General features: G+C 70.1%; 4 protein-coding genes across 9 annotated transcripts; 2 read left to right on the plus strand and 2 right to left on the minus strand.

Annotated features, from left to right (window-relative positions):
- The first annotated feature begins 495 nt into the window (after positions 1 to 495).
- INPP1 (inositol polyphosphate-1-phosphatase) lies at positions 496 to 4,153 on the plus strand. 2 transcript variants are annotated; one of them, XM_074565088.1, is made up of 6 exons: positions 496 to 618; positions 2,371 to 2,582; positions 2,674 to 2,734; positions 2,834 to 3,037; positions 3,127 to 3,301; positions 3,515 to 4,153. In XM_074565088.1, exons 2-6 carry the CDS (start codon positions 2,379 to 2,381, stop codon positions 4,005 to 4,007), a joined length of 1,137 nt encoding a protein of 378 aa, XP_074421189.1. In that variant the 5' UTR covers positions 496 to 618; positions 2,371 to 2,378; the 3' UTR covers positions 4,008 to 4,153. The 2 variants fall into 2 exon arrangements, with proteins under 2 accessions (XP_074421189.1, XP_074421190.1); XM_074565089.1 differs by having other exon boundaries at positions 2,837 to 3,037.
- Positions 4,154 to 4,845: 692 nt separating this feature from the next.
- CD63 (CD63 molecule) lies at positions 4,846 to 8,341 on the plus strand. Its single transcript, XM_074565090.1, has 8 exons — positions 4,846 to 4,941; positions 5,219 to 5,292; positions 6,895 to 7,083; positions 7,194 to 7,268; positions 7,374 to 7,469; positions 7,589 to 7,735; positions 7,858 to 7,941; positions 8,058 to 8,341. The coding sequence occupies exons 2-8, from the start codon at positions 5,227 to 5,229 to the stop codon at positions 8,121 to 8,123; spliced, it is 723 nt and encodes a 240-aa protein (XP_074421191.1). The 5' UTR covers positions 4,846 to 4,941; positions 5,219 to 5,226; the 3' UTR covers positions 8,124 to 8,341.
- Positions 8,342 to 9,687: 1,346 nt separating this feature from the next.
- Positions 9,688 to 14,318, minus strand: RDH5 (retinol dehydrogenase 5). Of its 4 annotated transcripts, none has more exons than XM_074565108.1 (5): positions 14,032 to 14,318; positions 12,642 to 12,974; positions 10,779 to 11,037; positions 10,148 to 10,311; positions 9,688 to 10,038 (listed from the first exon to the last, which is right to left on the minus strand). In XM_074565108.1, the coding sequence occupies exons 2-5, from the start codon at positions 12,952 to 12,954 to the stop codon at positions 9,815 to 9,817; spliced, it is 960 nt and encodes a 319-aa protein (XP_074421209.1). In that variant the 5' UTR covers positions 12,955 to 12,974; positions 14,032 to 14,318; the 3' UTR covers positions 9,688 to 9,814. The 4 variants fall into 4 exon arrangements, with proteins under 4 accessions (XP_074421209.1, XP_074421208.1, XP_074421207.1 ...); XM_074565107.1 differs by lacking the exon at positions 14,032 to 14,318 and adding an exon at positions 13,372 to 13,520 and having other exon boundaries at positions 12,642 to 12,838; XM_074565106.1 differs by lacking the exon at positions 14,032 to 14,318 and adding an exon at positions 13,372 to 13,520.
- Positions 14,319 to 14,451: 133 nt separating this feature from the next.
- BLOC1S1 (biogenesis of lysosomal organelles complex 1 subunit 1) lies at positions 14,452 to 17,171 on the minus strand. Of its 2 annotated transcripts, XM_074565109.1 has the most exons (5): positions 17,086 to 17,171; positions 16,988 to 17,053; positions 16,643 to 16,715; positions 15,604 to 15,736; positions 14,452 to 14,784 (listed from the first exon to the last, which is right to left on the minus strand). In XM_074565109.1, the coding sequence occupies exons 2-5, from the start codon at positions 17,046 to 17,048 to the stop codon at positions 14,674 to 14,676; spliced, it is 378 nt and encodes a 125-aa protein (XP_074421210.1). In that variant the 5' UTR covers positions 17,049 to 17,053; positions 17,086 to 17,171; the 3' UTR covers positions 14,452 to 14,673. The 2 variants fall into 2 exon arrangements, with proteins under 2 accessions (XP_074421210.1, XP_074421211.1); XM_074565110.1 differs by having other exon boundaries at positions 16,988 to 17,142.
- Positions 17,172 to 21,400: the final 4,229 nt, after the last annotated feature.

Consider the following 21,400-nt stretch of genomic DNA (forward strand, 5'->3'; position numbering starts at 1 on the left):
GCGGTGGAGGTGGAGGGGGGGACGGGGTGTGTGTGTGGCGGGGGGGGGCGGGGGGACATGCAACCCCGCGGCCGGTAAAACCGGTGCGAGGAGCAGCGCCGGGGCGAGGGCGCCACCTCGCGGCGCGGGGCGACACCGCCAGCCCCGGCGATGGCGCGGGAGGGGGACACACACCCACACACACACCGGGGGGGGGGGGTGTATGTGTGGGGAGGGTCCCGGGGTAAAGGGCGAGGGGGGTGGGGGGACGGCGAGCATTCCCCACTCCCGGTGAAGCGGTTTCCCCGCGGCGGCGGCGGCGGCGGCATCGATTTCCCCCGCCCCGCCCCTCCCGGTGCCGCCCCGGAGCGGAAGAAGGCGGCGATCGGAGCCCCGACACCGGGGGGGTCGTTCGTCCCCGTCCCCGCCCCGCACGCCTGGGTTCCCACCCCCCTCCGCACACCGAGGGTCCCTCGGACGCCTGGACACACACCGCCACCCACCCCCCCACCCCCCCCCGCACACCGGGCTCCCCCCGCACGGTGCGGGCCCGAGGGGGTTAAAGCGGCGGCGTGACGCGGCCCCGCCGGCCCCGCCCCACGGGCGGCCCCGCAGGAGCTGTCAGCGGCACCGGCCCCGGTAACGGCAACCTGGGGGGGGGTGGCTGGAGGGACCCGCGGGTCCTCTGAGGGTGCCGCAGGGGGTGGGGGGGGGCTCTCCGCGGCGGGGGGGGGGACGACACACCGGGGGTGGGGTCCCCCGGCGCGGCGCGGCCCCCGGGAAGGGCTGCGGGGCTGGGGGGGGGGGGCGGCCCCGTGGCGCCGCAGCGCTCCAGGGGTGCAGCGGGGATCGGACACCCCCCCCCCACCGTGTCCCCCCCCCCAGCCCTGGCTGCTCCCCCCGCCACGCGGGACAGACCCCCCCCACGCGGGGACCCCACAGTGCGGCCGCCTCCTTGGCCAGGACCTGCGTCCCGACGTCCCTGCGTCCACGTCCCCGTGTCCCTACGTCCACGTCCTCATGTCCCCGTGTCCCCACGTGTCCACGTCCACATCCCCACATCCACGTCCCGACGTCCCCACATCCCCAAGTCCACGTCCCCATGTCCCCATGTCCCTACATCCACATCCCCATGTCCCCACGTCCCTATGTCCACGTCCCTATGTCCACGTCCCCATGTCCACATCCCCATGTCCCTATGTCCCCACGTCCTGTGTCCACGTCCCCACGTCCCCACATCCCCAGGTCCATGTCCCCATGTCCCCATGTCCCTACATCCCCATCCCCAGGTCCCCACACCCCTATGTCCACGTCCCCACATCCACGTCCCCACATCCACTTCCCCCATCCCCACATCCCCACGTCCCCACATCCCCGCGTCCACATCCCCTTGTGTCCATGTCCCTACGTCCACGTTCCCCATGTCCCCACATCCCTGCATCCCCCCCATCCCCATGTCCCCATGCCCCTACATCCCCAGGTCCATGTCCCCATGTCCCCACGTCCACATCCCCACGTCCCCATGTCCCCATGTCCCCGCACCCCTACATCCCCCAGTCCATATCCCTGTGTTCCCACATCCATGTCCCCATGTCCCCACATCCCCATGTCCCCATCCCCATGTCCCCATGTCCCACATCATCCCCATGTCCCCATGTCCCCACATCCACATCCCCATGTCCCCATGTCCCCACGTCCCTGCATCCATGTCCCCATGTCCCCACGTCCACATCCCCATGTCCCCACGTCCCCATGTCCCCGCACCCCTACATCCCGCAGTCCATATCTCTGTGTTCCCACATCCATGTCCCCATGTCCCCACATCCCCACGTCCCCATGTCCCCACGTCCCCACATCCCCATGTCCCCATGTCCCCGCATCCATGTCCCCATGTCCCCATGTCCCCATGTCCCCATGTCCCCACGTCCCCGCATCCGTGTCCCCGTGTCCCCACGTCCCCACGTCCACATCCCCACGTCCCCATGTCCCCATGTCCCCGCACCCCTACATCCCCCAGTCCATGTCCCTGTGTTCCCACATCCATGTCCCCATGTCCCCACATCCCCACATCCCCATGTCCCCACATCCATGTCGCCATGTTCCCACATCCCCACATCCCCACATCCCCACGTCCTCATGTCCCCATGTCCCCACATCCCCACATCCGCATGTCCCCACGTCCCCGCATCCATGTCCCCATGTCCCCACGTCCACGTCCCCACCCCTGGGCTGTGGCCTCCGCCGGCCGGCTGGGATAATTTTAGCCGTGTCCCCACCCTGGGGCCAGAGCCGGGCAGGGTGCGGCATGGATGCTGCCCGCACCCTGCGATTAGGGACAAGGCGCGAGGGGCTGTGACCCCCCCGCCGCCCTGAGCGCCGCGTCCCCCCCAGCCCCGGCCATGGCGGGGCTGCTGCAGGCCTTGGTGGGCGCCTCGGAGAAGGCGGCGCACATCGCCCGGCTGTGCCGGCGCGAGGAGCCCCTCTTCCAGCTGCTGGTGGCCGAGAAGACGGGGGCCGACAGGAACAGGAGGTTCCTGCAGGACTTCAAGACGCTGGCGGACGTCCTCATCCAGGAGGTCATCAAGCACGACCTGGGGAAGGAGGTAGAGGACGGGCTGGGGGGGGTGGGGTCCCCAGGGTGTCCCCGCGTCCCCCCGAGGGCTGAGCCACCCTCTGTGTCCCCATCCCCCCCAGTTCCCCGAGCTGCAGGGCCACATCCACGGCGAGGAGTCCAACGAGTTCAGGAACGGGCAGGGTGAGTCCTGGGGAGCTGGGGGTGGGGGGCAGCCACGGAGCCGGGGTCATCCCCCACCTCCCCAAAACCGGGGGCCATGGCTGAGGCCGGGGGTGCCAGCAGGAGAGACGGTGACGGTGCGGGTCTGCGCCACGCCGGAGGACACCGCCGCCCTGCTGCTCTCCGTGCTGGAGCCCGAGCGGGCGGCCGCCGAGCTGCTGGCGGCCGCCGTGCACCGGGACGTGACGCTGGAGGACGCCGAGCTGGCCGGCGTGGCCCTCAGCGTGCCCCCCCAGGACCTGGCCATCTGGATAGACCCCATCGGTGAGGGGGGCGGGGCTGGGAGACGGTGGGTTGGGGACAACCCCCACCCCAATGCGGCTGAGCCCCGGCCAATTCGGCTGCCCCCACAGACTCCACCAACGAGTACATTGCGGGGCGCGAGGACGTGGCCCCCGTCGATGGCATCGCCCCGGCGGGGCTGTGCTCGGCGCTGGTGCTCATCGGGGCCTACGACCGGCGCACGGGCTGCCCCGTGCTGGGCGTCATCAACGAGCCCTTCTTCCGACGGGACCCCCTGACCCACAGGTACCGGCACCCGGGGGTGCGGGGGCACGGATGGATCGTGGCACCCGAGGGTAGGGGGACACGGCTGGATCGTGGCCCCTAGAAGCTGGGGAGACCTTGGGGATGGGGAAACGGTGTCCCCGAGGTGGCCCTTGGGGGACCACCCAAGGACCCCAAGGTGATGGGGTCCTTGGTGATGGGGGGGGTCCGCACTCAGGGTCCCCGTCCCCGCAGGTGGCAGGGACGGTACCACTGGGGCGTCGCGTACGGAGAGACGCGGCTGTCCTCGCTCAGCCCCCCGCCGCCGTGCCCCGCGCCCTGCCTGGTGCTGAGCCGGGCGGAGGGGGCCGCGGTGCGGGAGGCCCTGGGCCCCCTCTGCAGTCACCGCCTGCGCTTCGCCGCCGGCGCCGGCTACAAGATGCTCTGCGTCATCCTGGGGCTGGCGGACGCCTACGTCCTCTCCCAGGGCAGCACCTTCGCCTGGGACGCCTGTGCCCCCCACGCCATCCTGCGGGCCCTGGGCGGGGGCGCGGTGGCCTTGGCGGGGGCTCTGCGGGCGCGGCGGGAGGGTGACACCGGGGACCCCCCCGAGCTGGTCTACAACTGCCCGGTGGAGGGGGCGGCGGGGGCCGAGCGCTGGGCGAACCGGGGTGGCCTGGTGGCCTACGCGCACCCCCAGCACCTGGAGGCCGTGCTGGCCGCGCTGGCCACCGTGCCAGGGCTCTGAGCCCACGGTGGCTGGGACCCCGGGGTGCAGGGTAGGGGGTGGCTGGGGACAGGGTGGCCAGGACCTCAGGGTACAGGTTATAGGGTGTTGGGGACCCCGGGGTGCAGGGTGTGGGGTGGCTGGGACCCCAAAGTGACAGTTATAGGGTGTTGGGGACCCTGGGGCACAAGGTGTGGGGTGTCTGGGGCCCTGCGGTGCAGGGTGTGGGGTGTTGGGGACCCTGGGGTGCAGGACACAGGGTGTCGAGGACCCCAGGGCACAGGGTGTGGGGTGTTGGGGACCCCAGGGTGCAGGTTATAGGGTGTCTGGGGCCCCGCGGTGCAGGGTATGGGGTGTTGGGGACCCCGGGGTGCAGGACGCAAGGTGTTGGGGACCCCAGGGCACAGGGTGTGGGGTGTCTGGGACCCCGCGGTGCAGGGTGTTGGGCGTTGGGGACCCCGGGGTGCAGGACACAAGGTGTTGGGGACCCCGGGGCACAGGGTGTGGGGTGTTGGGGACCCCAGGGCACAGGGCACAAGGTGTTGGGGACCCCGGGGCACAGGGTGTGGGGTGTCGGGGACCCCGGGGCGCAGGACGGGGTGACAGGGACCCAGTGGCGCGGGGTGTCCGGCACCGGGGTGTCCGGGACGCCCAGACCCCGGGGTGCGGGACGGGGCGGGAGCTCTGGGGGGGGGGTGTGTGTGTGTGTGTCTGTGTGTCCGTATCCCCCCCCCCGGCTCCGGCGCGACCCCCTGTGTCCCCCCTCCCGCGGCTCCGGCCCCATTAAAGCTCCGTCCCTCGCCCCGCGTGTCCGCGCTGCCGGCGGGGGGGGCGGGGGGGAACCGGGCGGGGGGGGGGCGGGTCCCGGGGCGGTGCCGGGGTTTCCTGTTGACTCGCCCCGGTCCCGTCACATGATCGCGGGGCGAACGGAGCGGGCGGCGGAGCAACGGCGCCGGTGAGCGCCCGGGGCGGGGGAGCGGCGGCACCGGGCGCACCGGGCGAACCGGCACCGGGAGCACCGGCACCGGGCGGGCAGCGGGAGCGGGTGGGGAGCGCACCGGGAGGGGTCCCGGGACGCCGGGGCTCGGGCACCGGGAGCGGAACGGGGGATCGGGCGGGTGGGAGTCGGGCAGGGGGAGCAGCAGCGGGGGAGGGGTGACACGGCACCGGGAGCGGGGTGTTGGGGCTCGGGCCCGGGGCCGGTACCGGGGCTGAGGCGGCGGCTCCCGCAGGACGGGCCATGGCGATGGAGGGCGGGATGAAATGCGTGAAGTTCCTGGTTTTCGTCTTCAACTTCATCTTCTGGGTGAGTGCGGGGTCGGGGGGCACCGGGGGGGACCGGGGGGACCGGAGCTTTGGGGGGGGCCTGGGGCCGGCAGCACCGGGCAGACGGGCCCTTCCCTGCCCTGCCCGGCCCCCCCCGGCCCCATGGCAGGCGGCAGCCTCCCCAGTATTGTCCCCCCACTGACGTCAGCCTTCCCCCCCTATATGGCCCCTTTGACACCCTCTGGACACCCCCCAAATCCTGAGTTGGGGGTCATGGGGACGCTGGGGGGGGCGGTCCCTACTGCTCGGGGTGGGGGGAGGGGGCTGTAGCGAGTGCTGGGGGGGCGGGGGGGACACGACAATACCTACCCCGGGAGAAGCTTGGCAGCGGGCAACGTTGTGGCTGCGCGCCGCCGTCAGTAGGTTCCAGGGGTAACGGGGCTGGGCAGGGCGAGGCTGGCACACCTCAGCCCAGGGAAGCTGAGCCCCGGCATCAGGGGGGGCACCCCACGGGTGGCCCTGTGTGTCCCCCCCTCCTCATGCCCCCGAAGCCCCGTGGCTCCCGGCTGCCCCGACCGGGGTCCCCCCATGGGGCAGGCCGTGGGTTTGGGGAAGTCGGGGTGAGGAAAGAGACACGAGGAGCCGAATGGCCATAGCGGGGTGCGGGGGGGGGATGACGGACACGGGGGGGGGGGGGCGGTGAGTGTGTTCCCGGCCATCCCCCCCGTCCCCCCCACGCAGGGAGTGACTCGTCCCGGTCCCCACCCTGATCCCGCCGGGCTGAGTCACCCCTGGAGGGCCGGGGAGGCGGGGGGGGGGGCTCGGGCTACCTGCCAGCACGGGGAGGGGGGAGGACACATGATGGGGACACCGGCGCCAGCCCCCCCCGGCCCCCGCCACCCTGAGTGTTTGTGCAGCGGGTGGCTCCCCCCTTGGCTCTGTTTGCCCACGCCCAGCGAGCAAACAGGGCCCGGGGGGGCCGCCCGGGGGGAGTCCCCACCACCACTGGGACACTGATGCCGGGGGGGGGGGGGAGGTGGGGTCCCACCCGTGGGGGGGTGCTCGGGGGGAGGGGGTTTGGATGGACCCGCTCCTGCCCCAGCACCGGGAAGGGCCGCGGGTGTCCTGGCTCCCACATCGGGGGGGCTGCCGGTGCCCACCGGGACGGCCCGTGCCTGGAGTGACCCCCCCCTGCCCTGGCACCCCCTGATCCACCCGAGGAACCCCCAAGTCGGGGGGCTGGCGCTGTGTCGTGTGTCTCTCCCCCCCTCCCCGCTCCGAGGCCTCTCGCCGTGGCCGGAAGGTCGGACTTCCCGGACTTCCCGATCTTCCCGGCGTTCCCGTGGCTGCCAGCCTGGCCCCCCCCTCGCCGCAGCAGGGCCAGGGAGCGTCTCGCCATGGGGACATGGTCGGCGGGGCTGTGCTGGGCTGGGGTGGGGGGGGGTGGGGCAGAAAAGAATCCCCCCCCACATCACCCCCAGAAAGGGAGTCCCCAGTTTGGGGCCAAACCCTGGCGCTGCTGGATCCCCTCCCGGAAAGGGGATGATGCTCTGCTGCGGGTGACTCCCCCACCCTAGAGATGGGTCCTGGCACCCCCTCAATGCTCTCTATCCCCCCCCCACTGTGTCCCCCCCCCCTCCAGGTGTGCGGCGTGGCCCTCATCGCCATCGGCATCTACGCCCAGGTGGCCCTGGATAAGACGCTGGCGGTCAGCAGCGCCTCCGCCTCCAGCACCCCCGTCGCCATCCTGGTGCTGGGCATCATCATCTTCTTCATCTCCTTCTTTGGCTGCTGCGGCGCCTGGAAGGAGAGTTACTGCATGGTCACCACGGTGAGCACCCTGATCCCCCCCCACCCACCACCACCACCCTGACCCCACACACACCTTAAACCCCCCCTCCCCAACCTGACCCCCACCCTGTGTCCCCCCCCCGGCTCCAGTTCGCCGTCCTGCTCAGCATCATCTTCCTGGTGGAAATCGCCGCCGCCATCGCTGGATACGTCTTCAAGGACAAGGTGGGGGACGCGTGAGGACGGGGCATGGGCCCCCCTGGGTGCTGTGGACACCCCCCCCCCCCCCCCCCCCCCCGCCAGTCTCTGACCCCACCAAACCCCCCCCAGGTCCGCTCGGTGCTGGAGGAAGGGCTGTGGGACGCCATGAACAAGTACGGGGAGGACGAGCCCCTGACGCAGGCGGTGGACGAGCTCCAGAGGGATGTGAGTAACGGGGTGACCCCGTGGTGGGGGGCGCTGGGGGGGGGGGGGGGGCGGGGCTTGGTCCCCCCCCTGACCCCCTGGGGTTCCTGTCCGTTCCCCCCCGCCCCGACCCCCGGCAGTTCGCTTGCTGCGGAGCCAACAACTACACGGACTGGGCCACCATCGGGCAGTTCAAGGTCAACAACACGGTGCCGCGGTCCTGCTGCCGCAACGCCACCGTCGCCTCCTGCAACGTCCGCCCCAGCCCCGCCACCGTCTACGAGAAGGTGAGACACCTTCCCCCCCCCCACCCCCGGCCCTCCATTACCCACCCCACCCCCCACAACCGCCAGGCTCAGCCCTGGGGGTCCGGCCGCCCCCTGAGCTCCCCCCTCCGCTGCTCCCCCAGGGCTGCCTCCAGAGCATCGAAGCCTGGATGAAGAAGAACATCCTCATCGTGGCCGCCGTCGCGCTGGGCATCGCCTTCTTCGAGGTAGGACGTGGGGCCGAGTGTGTGTTGTCCCCCCCAACAATGTGGGGCTGAGCCCCCCTCCCCTGCCGTGTGTGGGGGCAGGATGGGGACCACCCCCTTCCCCTCTCCCTTTCCAGATCCTGGGCATCATCTTCGCCTGCTGCCTGATGAAGGGCATCCGCAGCGGCTACGAGGTCATGTAGCCCCCCGCCATGGGTGCCGTGGCCCCCCCCGGCTCTCGCTGACCTCCCCCTGGGGGGCTGTGGGGGCTGCTCCAGCTCGCTCACCCCCTGCAACCCCGGGGCAGGGCCCCAAGTGCCAACCACCCCCCCGTTGGATCCCTCCCTGTGTGCTGGGGGGGGCCCGGGGGGGCCAGGGGAGCATCTCTGGGTTTGGAAATAAAAAGAAAAGCTTCTGTAGAGCCCCTTGTTCCCCTGCCCCCACCAGGCTGGGGGGGATGGGGTGGGATTGGGGGTGTGTGGGGGGGTCCCCTGTGGGGCTGGGGTCTGGGGGGCATCCCCTGTGGGTGTTGTGGGGCTGGGGTGGGATCTGGGGGGTCTGGGGGGCATCCCCTGTGGGTGCTGCGGGGCTGGGGTGGGATTGGGGGTGTGGGGGGTCCCCTGTGGGTGCTGCGGGGCTGGGGTGGGATTGGGGGTGTGTGGGGGTCCTCTGTGGGTGCTGCGGGGCTGGGGTGGGATTTGGGGGATCTGGGGAGGGTCCCCTGTGGGACTGGGGGGGATCCCCTGTGGGGCTGAGTGGGACTGGGGGGGTCTGGGGGGTGTCCCCTGTGTGTGCTGTGGGGCTGGAGTGGGGTTGGGGTATGTGTGGGGGGGGTCCCCTGTGGGGCTGGGGTGGGATTGGGGGTGTGGGGGGTCCCCTGTGGGTGCTGCGGGGCTGGGGTGGGATTGGGGGTGTGTGGGGGTCCCCTGTGGGTGCTGCGGGGCTGGGGTGGGATTGGGGGTGTGTGGGGGTCCCCTGTGGGTGCTGCGGGGCTGGGGTGGGATTGGGGGTGTGTGGGGGTCCCCTGTGGGTGCTGTGGGGCTGGGGTGGGATTGGGGGTGTGTGGGGGTCCCCTGTGGGTGCTGCGGGGCTGGGGTGGGATTTGGGGGATCTGGGGAGGGTCCCCTGTGGGATTAAGGGGGGCCCCTGTGGGGCTGAGTGGGACTGGGGGAGTCTGGGGGGTGTCCCCTGTGTGTGCTGTGGGGCTGGAGTGGGGTTGGGGTATGTGTGTGTGGGGTCCCCTGTGGGGCTGGGGTGGGATTGGGGGTGTGGGGGTCCCCTGTGGGTGCTGCAGGGCTGGGGTGGGATTTGGGGGATCTGGGGAGGGTCCCCTGTGGGATTGGGGGGGGCCCCTGTGGGGCTGAGTGGGACTGGGGGGTCTGGTGGGGGGTGTGTCTCCTGTGCGTGCCGTGGGGCTGGGGAACCCCCCGGGTGCTGCCCCATCTTGTGAATGCACTGGAATCTTCCAGCCAGGGAGGAACTGGTCTTACTGGGAGCAATGGTGGGGAGGGGGGGGGGCAACATGCGTGGCCTTGGTGGGAGCAGCCCTGTCCCACCCCAGTGCTGGGGGCAGCCGGGGGCGGCAGGGGGGGTGGGGGGCTGTGCCAGGGCTGGTGGAAGGGCAGTGGTGGGGGTGGCACCGTCGTCTGTGTCACCCCCCACCCATAATTGCAGCAGGGCTGGTGTCACCATGTGCCACACCAGTGCCACCAGCAGTCCCCAAGCCACGGGGGGGACGGACCCCGCTGAGCACCGCAGGGTCGGGTGGGGGGTTTGCACAGCACCCGGGACGGGCGGTTTATTTGCAGCGCTGGGGGCAGGGGAAGGGGGGGGGCGGGGGGGGGCTCTGGTGGCCCTGGGTGGTGGTGGTGGGGTAAGCGGTGGCCGCGGCGGGCTAGCGGACGCGATGGGCCGGCTTGGGCAGGATGGTGGCCAGGGCGAAGTCGACGACGCAGGCGGGCAGGTAGGAGGCGGGCAACCAGAGGAGTTTGGCATCCCAGCCCGCGCTGTAGCGGGTGCGGGGGTGCCGGGCCCCCAGCGCGTGCTCGATGCAGCACGTCACCTTGCTGAGGTCGGCGTCGCAGATGAAGTTCATGATGAGCCGCTGCACCTTGAGGTCTGGGGTGGGGGGAAAGGATGGGAGGGAGGGGGTCAGACAGCCCCGCCGGGGGGGAAACTGAGGCAGCCCCCCGCTCCCGAAGCCACCGCCCCCCCCCCCCCAACTGACACTTGTGGAAGAAATCCTCGCCGTAGCTGAGCCGCGTCTCGGGCGGCAGCCGGTCCCAGAGCTGGCGCAGGGAGGCCTCGATGCTCTCCAGGTTGGTCACCGCCGTCTTGAAGAAGCCGGGCTCCACGATGCTCACCTTCACCCCGAAGTGGTACATGTCGCGCCTGCGGAATCACGGAATCATCCCGGAATGACCGGGGTGGGAAGAGACCTCTGGAGATCATCTCCTCCAACACCTCCCGCCCCGGCCCCGGCCAGAGCGGGGTCACCCAGAGCAGGTTGGACACAACGCATCCACGTGGGTCTTGAATGTCTCCAGAGACGGAGACTCCCCCAACCTCCCTGGGCAGCCTCTGCCAGGGCTCCGCCGCCCTCAACGTCAAGAAGTTCCTCCTCGTGCTGAGATGGAACTTCCTATGGTCCAGTTTGTGCCCGTTACCTCTTGTCCTGTCCCCGGGCACCACCGAGAAAAGACTGTCCCCATCCTCCTGCCACCCACCCTTTCAGTATTTATAAGCGTCGAGAAGATCCCCCCCCCTCAGTTGTCTTTTTTCCAGACTGAAGAGACCCAAATCCCTCAGCCGAGGGTTGTGTGGGGTGAGGGCACCATGGGGGAGGTTCCGGCACCCACCGCAGGCTGTCGGAGAAGGCCTCCACGCAGTACTTGGAGATGCAGTAGCCGCCGCCGTTGGCCGAGAGGCGGCCCAGGACGCTGGAGGTGTTCACCACCCGGCCCCGCGCCCGCTTCAGCAGTGGCAGGAGCTGCAGCGTCACCTCGATGGCCCCGAAGGCGTTGACGGCCATCACCTGGCGATAGTCCTCCATCCCCATCCACTCCGTGGGGCCGATGGGGTTGGCCACCCCCGCGTTGTTCACCAGCCCGAAGAGACCTGGAGGGGGAGGCGGGGGGTCCGGGATGGTGGCCACGGTCCCCTTCGCTGTGTCCCTGCCCTGTGGCACCTCCCCTGGGACCCCCAGCCTGGCCCTGGTGGGACCCTCCCCTCCATCTTGCCCTATAGCCTATTGCAGGGACCCCCCACCTGCCCCACGGCACCCCCTGCCAGGACCCATCTTGCCCCACAGGCCCCCTGTCCTCCACCTTGGGATGCCCTGGTGGGACCCCCCCGTTCTGCCCTGTAACCCCTCCCCAGGGACCCCTAATCCTGCCCCACAGCACCTTCCCCGGGGACCCCCTGGTCTGCCCTGTACCCTCACTATGGAGCTCCCCCTCTTGCCCTGTAGCGTCCCTTGGTGGGGCCCATCCTCTTGCCCTGTAGTGTCTCCACCCTGCTCCCTACCAGCCCCTGCTGGGGTCCCACCCTGCCCCCCAGCACCTCCCCCAGGACCCCATGTCCCCCCCGAGCATCTCCCCTGGGTCACATCCTGCCCTGTAGCACCTCCCCGGGACCCCATCCCACCCCCTCAGTGATCTCCCCTGGAACCCCACGTCCCCCCCCCAGCACCTCCCCTGGGACACCATGTCCCCCCCAGCACCTCCCTGGGTCCCATCCTGCCCTATAGTACATCCCCTGGGACCCCATGTCACGCCCCCCTAGCACTTTCCTGGTACCCAACCTGCCCCATAGCACCTCCCCCAAGACCCCATGTCCCTCCCAGCACCTCCCTGGGACCCCATCCCACCCCTCCAGCACCTCCCCGAGACCCCATGTCCCCCCACCACCACTGCCCCAGGACCCCATGTCCCTCTCAGCACCTCCCCTGGGACCCATCCTGCCCTATAGCACCTCCCTGGGATGCCGTGTCCCCCCCAGCATCTCCCCGGGACCCCACGTCCCCCCTCAGCACCTCCCCTGAGACCCCATCCCACACCCCTGGGTCCCCATCTCACTTCCCCCAGCACCTCCCCTGGGTCCCATCCTGCCCTCTAGTACTTTCCCTGGGTCGCCATGTCCCCCCTCCCAGCACCTCCCTGGGATGCCACGTCCCCCCCCCAGCACCTCCCCTGAGACCCCATCCCAACCCCCCAGCACCTCCCTGGAACCCCATGTCCCCCCCAGCACCTCCCTGGGACCCCACTTTCCTCCCCCCAGCACCTCCTTGGATCCCCATCCCAGCCCCCCAGCACCTCCCTGGGTCCCCTCCTGCCCCCCAGCACCTCCCTGGGTCCCATCCTGCCCTATAGCACCTCCCTGGGTCCCCATCCCAGCCCCCCAGCACTTCCCTGGGTCCCCTCCTGCCCCCCAGCACCTCCCTGGGTCCCATCCTGCCCTATAGCACCTCCCTGGGTCCCCATCCCAGCCCCCCAGCACCTCCCTGGGTCCCCATCCCAGTCCCCCAGCACCTCCCTGGGTCCCATCCTGCCCTATAGCACCTCCTTGGGTCCCCATCCCAGCCCCCCAGCACCTCCCTGGGTCCCATCCTGCCCTATAGCACCTCCCTGGGTCCCCATCCCAGCCCCCCAGCACCTCCCTGGGTCCCATCCTGCCCTACTGCACCTCCCTGGGTCCCCTCCTGCCCCCCCTGCCCGCCTCACCTTTCTCGCCCACCTCTGCCTGCACCCACTCAACGGCACGGCGGATGCTGTCGGAGCGGGTGACATCCAGCAGGGTGGTGCGGAGGTGGCCAGAGCAGCCCCGCTGGAGGCTATCGGCCCCTTTCTGGGTCAGGCAGGCGGCCAGCACCCGGTAGCCCCTGCGGGCCAGCCGCCGGGCCAGCAGGTTGCCGAAGCCGCTGTCACAGCCGGTGATGAAGACGTGCTTGTCCTTGACGGAAGGCAGCATCCGGCGATCCCGCACCAGCCAGCCCAGTGCCCAGGCCAGTGCCACCAGCACCAGGTACAGCCACATGGTGGGGCCGGGGGGGGGGCCTGTGGGGCCGGGGCGGGGGGGGCAGTGGGAGAGGAACCCCGGTATCCTGGGCTGTGTCACACACACACAACCCCCCCTGCCCCACATCACCCCCTGCGCCCCAAGTTGAACCCAGGCACCTCGGGTAAAGCCGTGCATGCCCCTGCCCCACACCATGGGGGGCAGCCACCCCCCCCCTCCATCCCCCGGTGGTAAAAGGAGCCGGGGGGGGGCTGAAGATCGACCCCAGTTTGGAGCTGGTCCCACATGGGTCTCGCTCCGTGCCCGGGGGGCACCCAGGGACCCCAGAGGATGGTCCCTGTCCTCTCAGGGTGGGGGTCAGCACCCCATGTCGCCCTCCCAGGGTGGGGGCGAGCACCCCACCGCCCCCCACTCCCGAATGGGTCTGGGACCGACCTGTCTGTGGCCGGGCCCAGTGTCCCCACGGCATGCCAGGGATTAGCCGGGCGCTGTGCGTCACTGCCTGGCCGGGACCCAGCGCCCCACGTGTGGCACCGGGGGGGGTGTGTCCCAGCTGTTCCCCCCTGGCTTAACCCCATCCCCGCTCCTGCCCACCCCCCCCCGGCTGCTCCCTGCTCCTGACCCACACAGGGAGGTGACCGTCACCGCTGGGACCCCCCCCAACCCACCTGCCCCCAAGTCCCACCCTGTCCTGTTGGGGAGGGGGTGTCCCCTTCCAGGAGCCCCGTTTGGGGGGGGGTCTTTGGGGGGTATCAGCATCCCCCCATTGCTCCCGGTAGCGGGTGCTGGCCACGGGTTACAACCCCCCTGCTCCCTCCTGTGGGGCTGGGACAGGGGGTCCGGGCTGACCCCCCAGTGTGGTGGCAGCCCCCGCCCCCGCCTCACCCCCACCCTCGGGGGCTGTGGGGGGACACCCCACATCTGCCCTGGGTCCCCGGAGTCGGGTGAGGGCAGGGGACGGCCAGCAGCCCCTGGACGGCACGCTGAGACCCGACAGACTCATCTCACCGCAGCCGTGGGGCAGACCCATGGTGGGGGCACCCTGGACCCGGCTTGGGGTGCAGGGGGGAGCCCACCCAGCAAGCCCCCACCTACCTTTGGGGGGCAGAGGGCTCCGGGCGCTGCTGTGGCTGCGGCGGCAGAGGCTGTCTGAGCCGGGGGGGGGCCGCGGCCGCTCCTCCCCCTGCACCGGGGCAGCACCCGCAGCCAAAGTTCACAGCGGGCTGAGCCACCCCGGTCCCCCCCCGCCGCCTGCAGCTCCGGGGGGGGAGGGCGGGATTTGGGTGCATGGGGGTGCTGCGACACCCCTCGCCTTGCTGGGGGGGACCCTCACCATGGAGGAGCCCCTGACCAGGGCTGAGAGGAAGGGTGACCCCCCAGGGGACGCAGAAACCCCCCCAGGTTCCCCTTCCCAGCCCTGGGAGAGGGGAGCTGGGGGGCCGAGCTGCCCCCCCCGGGGGATTAGAGCCAGAAGGGGCCCTTTGTCCCGGAGAAAAAGGAGCCTCAGAGCCTGGGTTAAGCGGTAAAGAGGATGAGGGGGCTTAGGGGGGGCAGCGAGGGCTGTGCCTGGCCCGGCTTCCACACCTCCGCCATACAACCACGCTTTATTCTGCCCGCGCCCCGATACCGAGGGGTCCCTGTGGCGGCCGGCGGCGGCAGTGGTGGCATTGTGCCCGGGGCTTGCGATATCTGCCCGGAGCAGCCATGGCGATGGGGGGGCCCCGGGGGGGGTGCAGCTCAGGAGCAGGAGGGCTGGAGCTGCCCCTTGTAGACGTACTCCAGGGCGGTGGCGATGGTCCGCATGTCCAGCTCGATGCTGCGCGCCCAGTTCTCCACGTCGCCGATCTCCTGCCGGGATGGGGCGGGGGGGGGGCGGCTGTCAGGGGGCTGCCGGTGGGATTTTGGGTGGGGGTCCCATCCTCCGGCGGGTCCCACCCTCCAGCAGCCGCAGCCCTGTGGGGGCTCAGGGCTGGCTGAGCCCCCACGAATGCTGCCAGACTGCTCCAGCGTCAAGCCGTGGGGCTGGGGGATGCAGCCCACCCACCCACCGGCACTGGGAGGGCTGGATCGTGCCGGTGGTGGGCTCCTGGTGGGGCTGGGGGGCACAGCCCACTCAACCACCCCCCCTCCAGCACTGGGTGGGCTGGACCGTGCCAGCAGTGTGTTCCTCGTGAGGCTGGGGATGCAGCCCCCCCACCCACCAGCACTGGGAGAGCTGGACTGGGCTGGTGGTGGGCTCCCAGTGGGGCTGGGGGATGTGTCCCACCCACCCACTGGCTTCACAGGGGGCTGGACTGTGCCAGGGGGGTTTCCCAGTGGGGCTGGGGGACGAAGCCCACCCACCCACTGGCACTGGCAGGGCTGGACTGGGCTCGTGGTGGGCTCCCAGTAGGCTCCCAGTGGGGCTGGGGGGTGCAGCCCACCCACCTACCCACACACCTACCCACCCACTGGCACTGGGGGGGGCTGGCCCACGCTGGTGGGGGCCTCCCGGCACACGTTGGTGGCAGGACCCCAGCCCCGGCGACACCAGGGGTTTCCATGCGGCTGCTTTTCCACGTGTCCCAGAGGGAAATCCGCTCCCCCCAGGGCTGGGGGGTGTGTGTGACTCCCCCCTCCCTGCCTGTGCTTGAGGTGGGGGACGGGACGGGACCCCCCCGCACACACCTTCAGGGCCTGGTTGAAGTTCTCCACCATGGTGATCCACTGCCCCGTCTGCTTGGCAAACTGGGCCGCCTGCACCTGCAGCGTCTTCACCTCGTGGTCCAGCTTCCGCTGGTTGACGTACGCCTGAGCCACCCTGGGGGGGGGGACGGGACACACATGGGGGACACACATGGGGGGTGGGGTCCCACCCCAACAGCCCCAGGGTGGGGTGGGGGGGTCTCTAGGGAGGGGGTGGGTACAGGGAGGGGGGGAAGCCGAAGGACTTGGGGGCCACTAGAGGGGCTGCGGGGGGGGGGGGGTGGCAGGGGGTCTCCAGGGAGGGGGTTTGGGGTGCGGGGGGGGAAGGGGCCAGGAAGTTGAGGCAGTCCCTGGGCCGGGGGGGGGATGAGGGGTCGCTGGCTCTGTGTGTGTGTGTGGGAAGGAGATTGGGGGGGGGACCCTGATGGGGGGGTTAGGGGTGCAGGGGTCTCTGGGTGGGGGTTGGGGTATCCCTGGGCAGAGCTTTCGTGGGGGGGGGGGGAAGGGCCCCCAGGGCTGGGAAGGGTCCCTGGCCAGTGGATTTTGGGGGAAGGGACCCCAGGGTTGCGGGAGGGGGGGTCCCTGGTTGGGGTTTCCAGGGTTAAAAGGGGCTGGGGATCCTGGGGGTCCCCGGGGTGGGGGGGTGCCAGGAGGGTTTTGGGGGCCCTGGATAGGAGATTTGAGGAGGAAGGGGCTGGGGGGTCCCTGGCCGGGGGGGGGTTGGGGATTGCAGGGACCCCTGGATGGAGTTGGGGAGTCCCTAACCAGGGCTTGGGGGTCGGGAGGTCCCGGGGGGTCTGGGGGTCCCCAGTGGGACGTTCAGGGGGCTTTGGGGGTCCCCGGATAGGGGATTTGAGGAGGAAGGGGCGGGGGGGGGCCCTGGTCAGGGGGATCGGGGGGTCCCGGGTGAGGGGGGGGTTGGGGATCCCCAGCCGAGGGTCAGGGGTCCTGGGGGGGAGTTTGGGGGGTCCCCAGCTGGGGGTCGGAGGGGTCCCGGGCGGGGGGGGGGTCCCGGCCTCACCCCACGTTGAGGTGATCGACCAGGGCCTCGGTCAGGCGGGTGGCGGCCGCGATGGCCTCCCTGCGCCGCCGCTCTGCGGGGACGCGGCCGTGAGGGGCGGCGGGACTCCAACCCGTGACGCCACCCGGGAGCGGCGTGACGTCAGCGTGCGGGGCGGTGACATCACGCTCCACCCTGCCGCCCCCCCCCCGCCGCCCCTCACCACCACGGTGTTCCCACCCCCCCCTTTGACGGACAGCCCCAACGACCAATGGGGTGCGCGGCCCGGCGGTGAGCGGCAGCTCCCGCCGCCAATGGGGAGGGGGGGCGCAGGTCCAGTCGCCATGGGGACGGGGGCGGGCTCACCCTGCAGTTCCCGCCGCTCGCTCTGCCGCGCCTGGTGCTCCTTCAGCAGCCGGGACAACATGGCGGCACCGGCACCGGCACCACACCACACCCCGCCCCACCGGCACCGGCACCGCACCCCGCCCCACCGGCACCGCCACCGCCGCGGCCCGCCCCCCGCCACCTGACCGCCGCGTCACCGCCACCTGACCGCCCCGGCCCGCCCCCTCGTCCCGCCTCCCGGGGCCCGCGGAGCCTATAGCGGCCGTAGGGGCTGGGGGGGACCCGTGTTGGGGGCTCGTAGGAGTCTACATGGCGGGTACGGGGAACGGGTGAGGGCTGTAGGGGCCTGAGGGGGCCACAAGGGCCTGGCTGGCGGCCTGAGGGGGCTCGAGGGGCCTGTGTAGGGGCCTGCATGGGGGACACAGGGGCCCGAGGGGTCTATACGGACCGGGGTGAGGGCTGTAGGTGCCTGAGGGGGATACAGGGGCCTGTGTACGGGCTGGGGGGCTATAGGGGCTGCGGGGGCCTGTGGGGGGCGCTACATGGGGAGTACAGGGGCCTGGGGGGGCTCTAGGGGCTTCAGAGGCCTGTGCAGGAGCCTGGAGGGGCCCTAGGGGCTGCAGGGGCCTGTGGGGGGTCCTACATGCAGCATACAGGGGCCTGAGGGGTCTATACGGACCAGGATGAAGGCTGTAGGTGCCTGAGGGGGCTGCATTGGCCTGCGTAAGGGCTGGGGGGGGAACATAGGGACTGCACTGGCCTGTGTAGAGGCTTGTAGGGGCCTGGTTGGAGGGTACAGGGACCCAAGGGGGCTACAGGGGCCCAGGTGAGGGCTATAGGTGCCCAGCTGGCAGCCACAGGGGGCTACAGGGGCCTACATAGGAGCTTGTAGGGGCCTACATGGGGGATACAGCAACACGGGGGGTCTACAGGGGCCCAGGTGAGGGCTGTAGGAGCCTGAGTGGGCTACAGGGGCCTGGCTGAGGGGTCTGTAGGGGCCCACAGGGGCCACAGGGGTCTGGGTGATGGGCTGTGAGGGTGACAGGACTGTGTCAGGGCTATAGGGAGCTGTTTGAGGGAGTGGGGAGCTGAGGGGGCTATAGAAGCCTGGCTGGGGGTCTGGGGGGGGCTATAGGAGGGTCTGGGGGGAACAGGTGAGCTGTGTCTCCTTCCCGTGACCTGTGATGAGCGGGATGGTGCTCTACTCCCTGCTGGCGACAGGGGGGCCGGGGGCGCCTGAACGAGCTGAGCTTGACTCTATTAAAGCCACTCCTTGGGAATTCCCGAGCTTTCACCTGCTTCCCGGCTGTGGTGGGATCCGAGACTGGGGCTAAATCTCAAATGATGCAGAACTGTCCTTGTCAGAGCGTCCCGATGTCAGGTGCGGCCGCCCGGGCTGTCTGTGTGCCAGCCCGTAATGGATGAGGCTAGCAGTGGGGGGAGGGGGGAAAGCCGGCCAGGCCCCCGGGCTGCGGCTGCTGCCAGCAAAGCCCACTGTGAAAATTAAATTGGGCTGCAGAGTGCCGGAAGGGTGAGCTGGCAGAAATGCCGGGATGCGGCTGATCTCACCGGGCTGAATCAGCCCCAGACCTGGGATGAGGCTGGTCCCTTGGCTGGGCGCCAGCTGGCCACGGCCCAACAGTCAGGAGGAGGAGGATGATGATGAAGATCTTGTCATCCTCTCGGGTTGGGCAGGGGAAGGGAATGTGAGGAAGGGTGAGGAGGGCGCTGTAGTTGTGGAGGTTTTGATGGGTGCAGGCAGCACCGAGCCGCCGTCTCAGCTGTTCCTTCTGGAGCTCCCTGCGGGCTCTCGGCCCCTCGGGATGTGCGTCTCAGCCACATTCTCCCCACGGATTCCGCTCCTTGTCCCTTCCCTTGCCTCCCTGCTCCGAGCTGGTGACCCGGCGTAACTCTGGCTGCAGCTACAGGAACTTGAGCATCATGTGTGGCCAAAGATAAACCCGTGAATGGGTAAAAATAACCCCGTTTGCTCCCCGCAGGCCTGGCTGTGCTGCCCCGCTCCGGTTACACGAACAAGCTCTTGCTTGCGGCAGCCTTGGGAAGGGTGGAGGAATTTATTTCGCTGTTTCCATCATTAGCTGACGAGTGTGCTGGGCTAACGGGGGTGCTGGGGCCGCTCCGCTCCTCCCCGCACCCGGGCTTGGTGTGTGTTGGGGTCAGCCGCTCCCGGTGAAGGGTTTGGGTGTGTATTCGGGGGGGGGGGTTCGGTGTTTGTGGGGGTGACCGCCAGCAGCTCTCCCACCCGCAGGAGCCCTGGGACCAGGCGTGGCTCCCAGAACCACGCCAGTTGCTGCCCTTCCTTCCACAGGAATGAAGGTTGCTGCCCTGTTGGGGACCTTGGCCAGTGATGCTGACCCTCATGCGGGTACCGTTGGGACTTCACACCTCTCCCAGGCGCCGGCTCTCGGCACGTGCCGGGGACGTGCCATGGCCTCCTTTGGCGCTGCCTGGAATGGCAGCGAAATCTCTCGGCTCTACCCCAAGGGGCATGACTGGCCTGGGAGCTGCTCCCGTGTGTGGATCCCCCACCTTCCTCATCCTCCCTCCTCTCCTGCCCATGGAGGATGATCCGGGGAGGGAGCCTGGGCTCAGTTCAGCCCTTCACAGAGTTAACGGCGCTAGTGAGGGTGTTTGGCCGGGCTGGGGGGGGCCCTGGGGAGCGTTTCCCTCCCTCCCTCCACGTGGAAGGAAGCGGTGGGTCCCATCCTCGCCCTGCCCGAGCTCCGCTCCCTGTTCTCCCCCTCTCCTGACCCCGTGGAAGCCTCGGCGAGGCTCCTGGAGCGGATCCTGCCCTGGCCGCGGGAGCGGGACGAAGGCATCCCTGTGTTGTCCCCGTTGTCCTCGAGCGGGTTGGGGACTTCAGCCGTGCAGCCCCCCTGCCCACCTGTGCCAGCAGGGTGAGGCCGCAGCTGCTGGGAGAAGCCGGGGCATGGAGCGAAGGGAATCCTCCCAACAAGGAGTTTTCTTCTCCTGACGCGCGAGTTGCTGCCTGACCCCCCCCGCCCTGAGCTGTGAAAACCCTCGTGTTTCGTGCCCGGGCTGCCGGGAGCCGGGCTGAGGCGGGGGGAGCTCCTGGGGGCAAACCCTGCCTCATTTGGAAGTTGGCACTTGCACCAAAATTAAAAATTCTCTGGATATGGCGCAGAGGGGATGATGACAGACTCTGCCGTGATGCTGGGAGCACCCAGGCTCCCTGCCCGCTCCCTGCCCACCCGTACGGGGGCAGTGACGGCAGCTCCTGCCTGTGCCGAGCTCAGGTTTGGGTCTGTTTGAGGGAAAACCAAGTGGATTTGGAGATTCTGCTGGGAGCCGGGAGGCTGGAGAGTGGGGTGTCCCCGGGATGGGTTGTTCTGAAGCCCGGAGGAGAGACGGGTGGCCAAGCCAGTTGGGGACGTGAGTTGGGGTCCCATCTCCCCACCCCCCACCCCCCAGCTCATGGGTGCTCGGGAGCCTCCAGCTGATTTTTTGGGGGTCCCCTCGGTGCCGAGGGACGGCACCGGGAGATCGAATCGTGTTTTTTATCATCTCGCTTCCTGGCCATAACCCCCTTCCTTCCCGTTTCTCCTCCGCCTGATGCTCGCGTGATGCTCAGGGTAGCTCCCTCGGGGTGCAGGGGGGGGTTGCGGCAAAGGGGGGGGGGGGGGTCTGAACAGCCCCCCAGGGACCCGGTCTGTTCCCATCCTCTGCTCCCAGGCAGGGATCGGCCCTTTCCCACGTCAGCCAGGACATTTGGAAGGGATTTTTTTGGGCTGCGAAAGAAGGAAAGAGCGGGTGAGTGTGGGGAGGGCTGGACGGCGGCCAGGCTGGGGGGGGGAAAATGGACCCTCTTGGGCTTCCCTCGTTCCCTGCCCCCCCCCCCGCCAAAGGGCAGCGAGGAGGAGGAGGAGGTCGGGGTGCAGGAGTGTTGCTGTGCCTGCCGCGGCGCTGGAGCCCGTTTGCGCGGCCGGCGCGGCCCTGCCAGCTCCCAAATATCTCCGCCAGCTTTTGGAGAGCGGGAGCGGTTAAAAATAGCCAGTGTGCTGGAAAATATGACAGCCCCCCCCCCCCCCTCCTTTCCCCACCTCCCCAAGCTGCCATTTGGGGTGCGGGGCCACAACCGCTCCCGTGGGACCCGGCACTGCTGTGTCCCCCATCCCTTGGGAGCCTACAAAGGCACCATGGGGGTCCCGTCCTGCCTCTTGTTTTGGGGTGCAGGGGGGGTCACGCCTCTCCCAGGCGGGGGCGGTTGGGGGACCTGGCAGGAGTCTGGGGACAGGGCTCGGCTGTTCCCACGGGAGCAGCCAGAGCAGGGTGCCGGTCCCCTTCCCACCACCGTGTCCCCAGGGCTGTCCCCGTCAGCACAGCCTCGGTGCTGGGATGGCAAACTACCCCCCCATGGCAGCTCTGCCCGGTGGGTGTCGCTGCGGGTGT

This window comes from Larus michahellis, chromosome 22 (assembly GCF_964199755.1).
Source record: "Larus michahellis chromosome 22, bLarMic1.1, whole genome shotgun sequence".
Lineage (NCBI taxonomy): Eukaryota > Metazoa > Chordata > Aves > Charadriiformes > Laridae > Larus > Larus michahellis.

Excerpts from the sequence above, each read along its gene's own strand:
- BLOC1S1 (XM_074565109.1), bottom strand. The coding sequence starts at position 17,048 with ATGTTGTCCCGGCTGCTGAAGGAGCACCAGGCGCGGCAGAGCGAGCGG. Across the intron at positions 16,716-16,987 it reads CGAGCGGCGGGAACTGCAGG|AGCGGCGGCGCAGGGAGGCC; the intron begins GTGAGCCCGCCC and ends GCGTCCCCGCAG. Across the intron at positions 14,785-15,603 it reads ACTTCAACCAGGCCCTGAAG|GAGATCGGCGACGTGGAGAA; the intron begins GTGTGTGCGGGG and ends CCATCCCGGCAG.
- RDH5 (XM_074565105.1), bottom strand. The coding sequence starts at position 13,131 with ATGGTGTGGGGCAGGGGCATGCACGGCTTTACCCGAGGTGCCTGGGTT. Across the intron at positions 10,312-10,778 it reads GCCTTCTCCGACAGCCTGCG|GCGCGACATGTACCACTTCG; the intron begins GTGGGTGCCGGA and ends GTGATTCCGCAG. Across the intron at positions 10,039-10,147 it reads CGAGGATTTCTTCCACAAGT|ACCTCAAGGTGCAGCGGCTC; the intron begins GTCAGTTGGGGG and ends CCCCCACCCCAG.
- CD63 (XM_074565090.1), top strand. The coding sequence starts at position 5,227 with ATGGCGATGGAGGGCGGGATGAAATGCGTGAAGTTCCTGGTTTTCGTC. Across the intron at positions 7,084-7,193 it reads GTTACTGCATGGTCACCACG|TTCGCCGTCCTGCTCAGCAT; the intron begins GTGAGCACCCTG and ends CCCCGGCTCCAG. Across the intron at positions 7,736-7,857 it reads CCGCCACCGTCTACGAGAAG|GGCTGCCTCCAGAGCATCGA; the intron begins GTGAGACACCTT and ends CTGCTCCCCCAG.
- INPP1 (XM_074565088.1), top strand. The coding sequence starts at position 2,379 with ATGGCGGGGCTGCTGCAGGCCTTGGTGGGCGCCTCGGAGAAGGCGGCG. Across the intron at positions 2,583-2,673 it reads AGCACGACCTGGGGAAGGAG|TTCCCCGAGCTGCAGGGCCA; the intron begins GTAGAGGACGGG and ends CATCCCCCCCAG. Across the intron at positions 3,038-3,126 it reads CATCTGGATAGACCCCATCG|ACTCCACCAACGAGTACATT; the intron begins GTGAGGGGGGCG and ends CTGCCCCCACAG.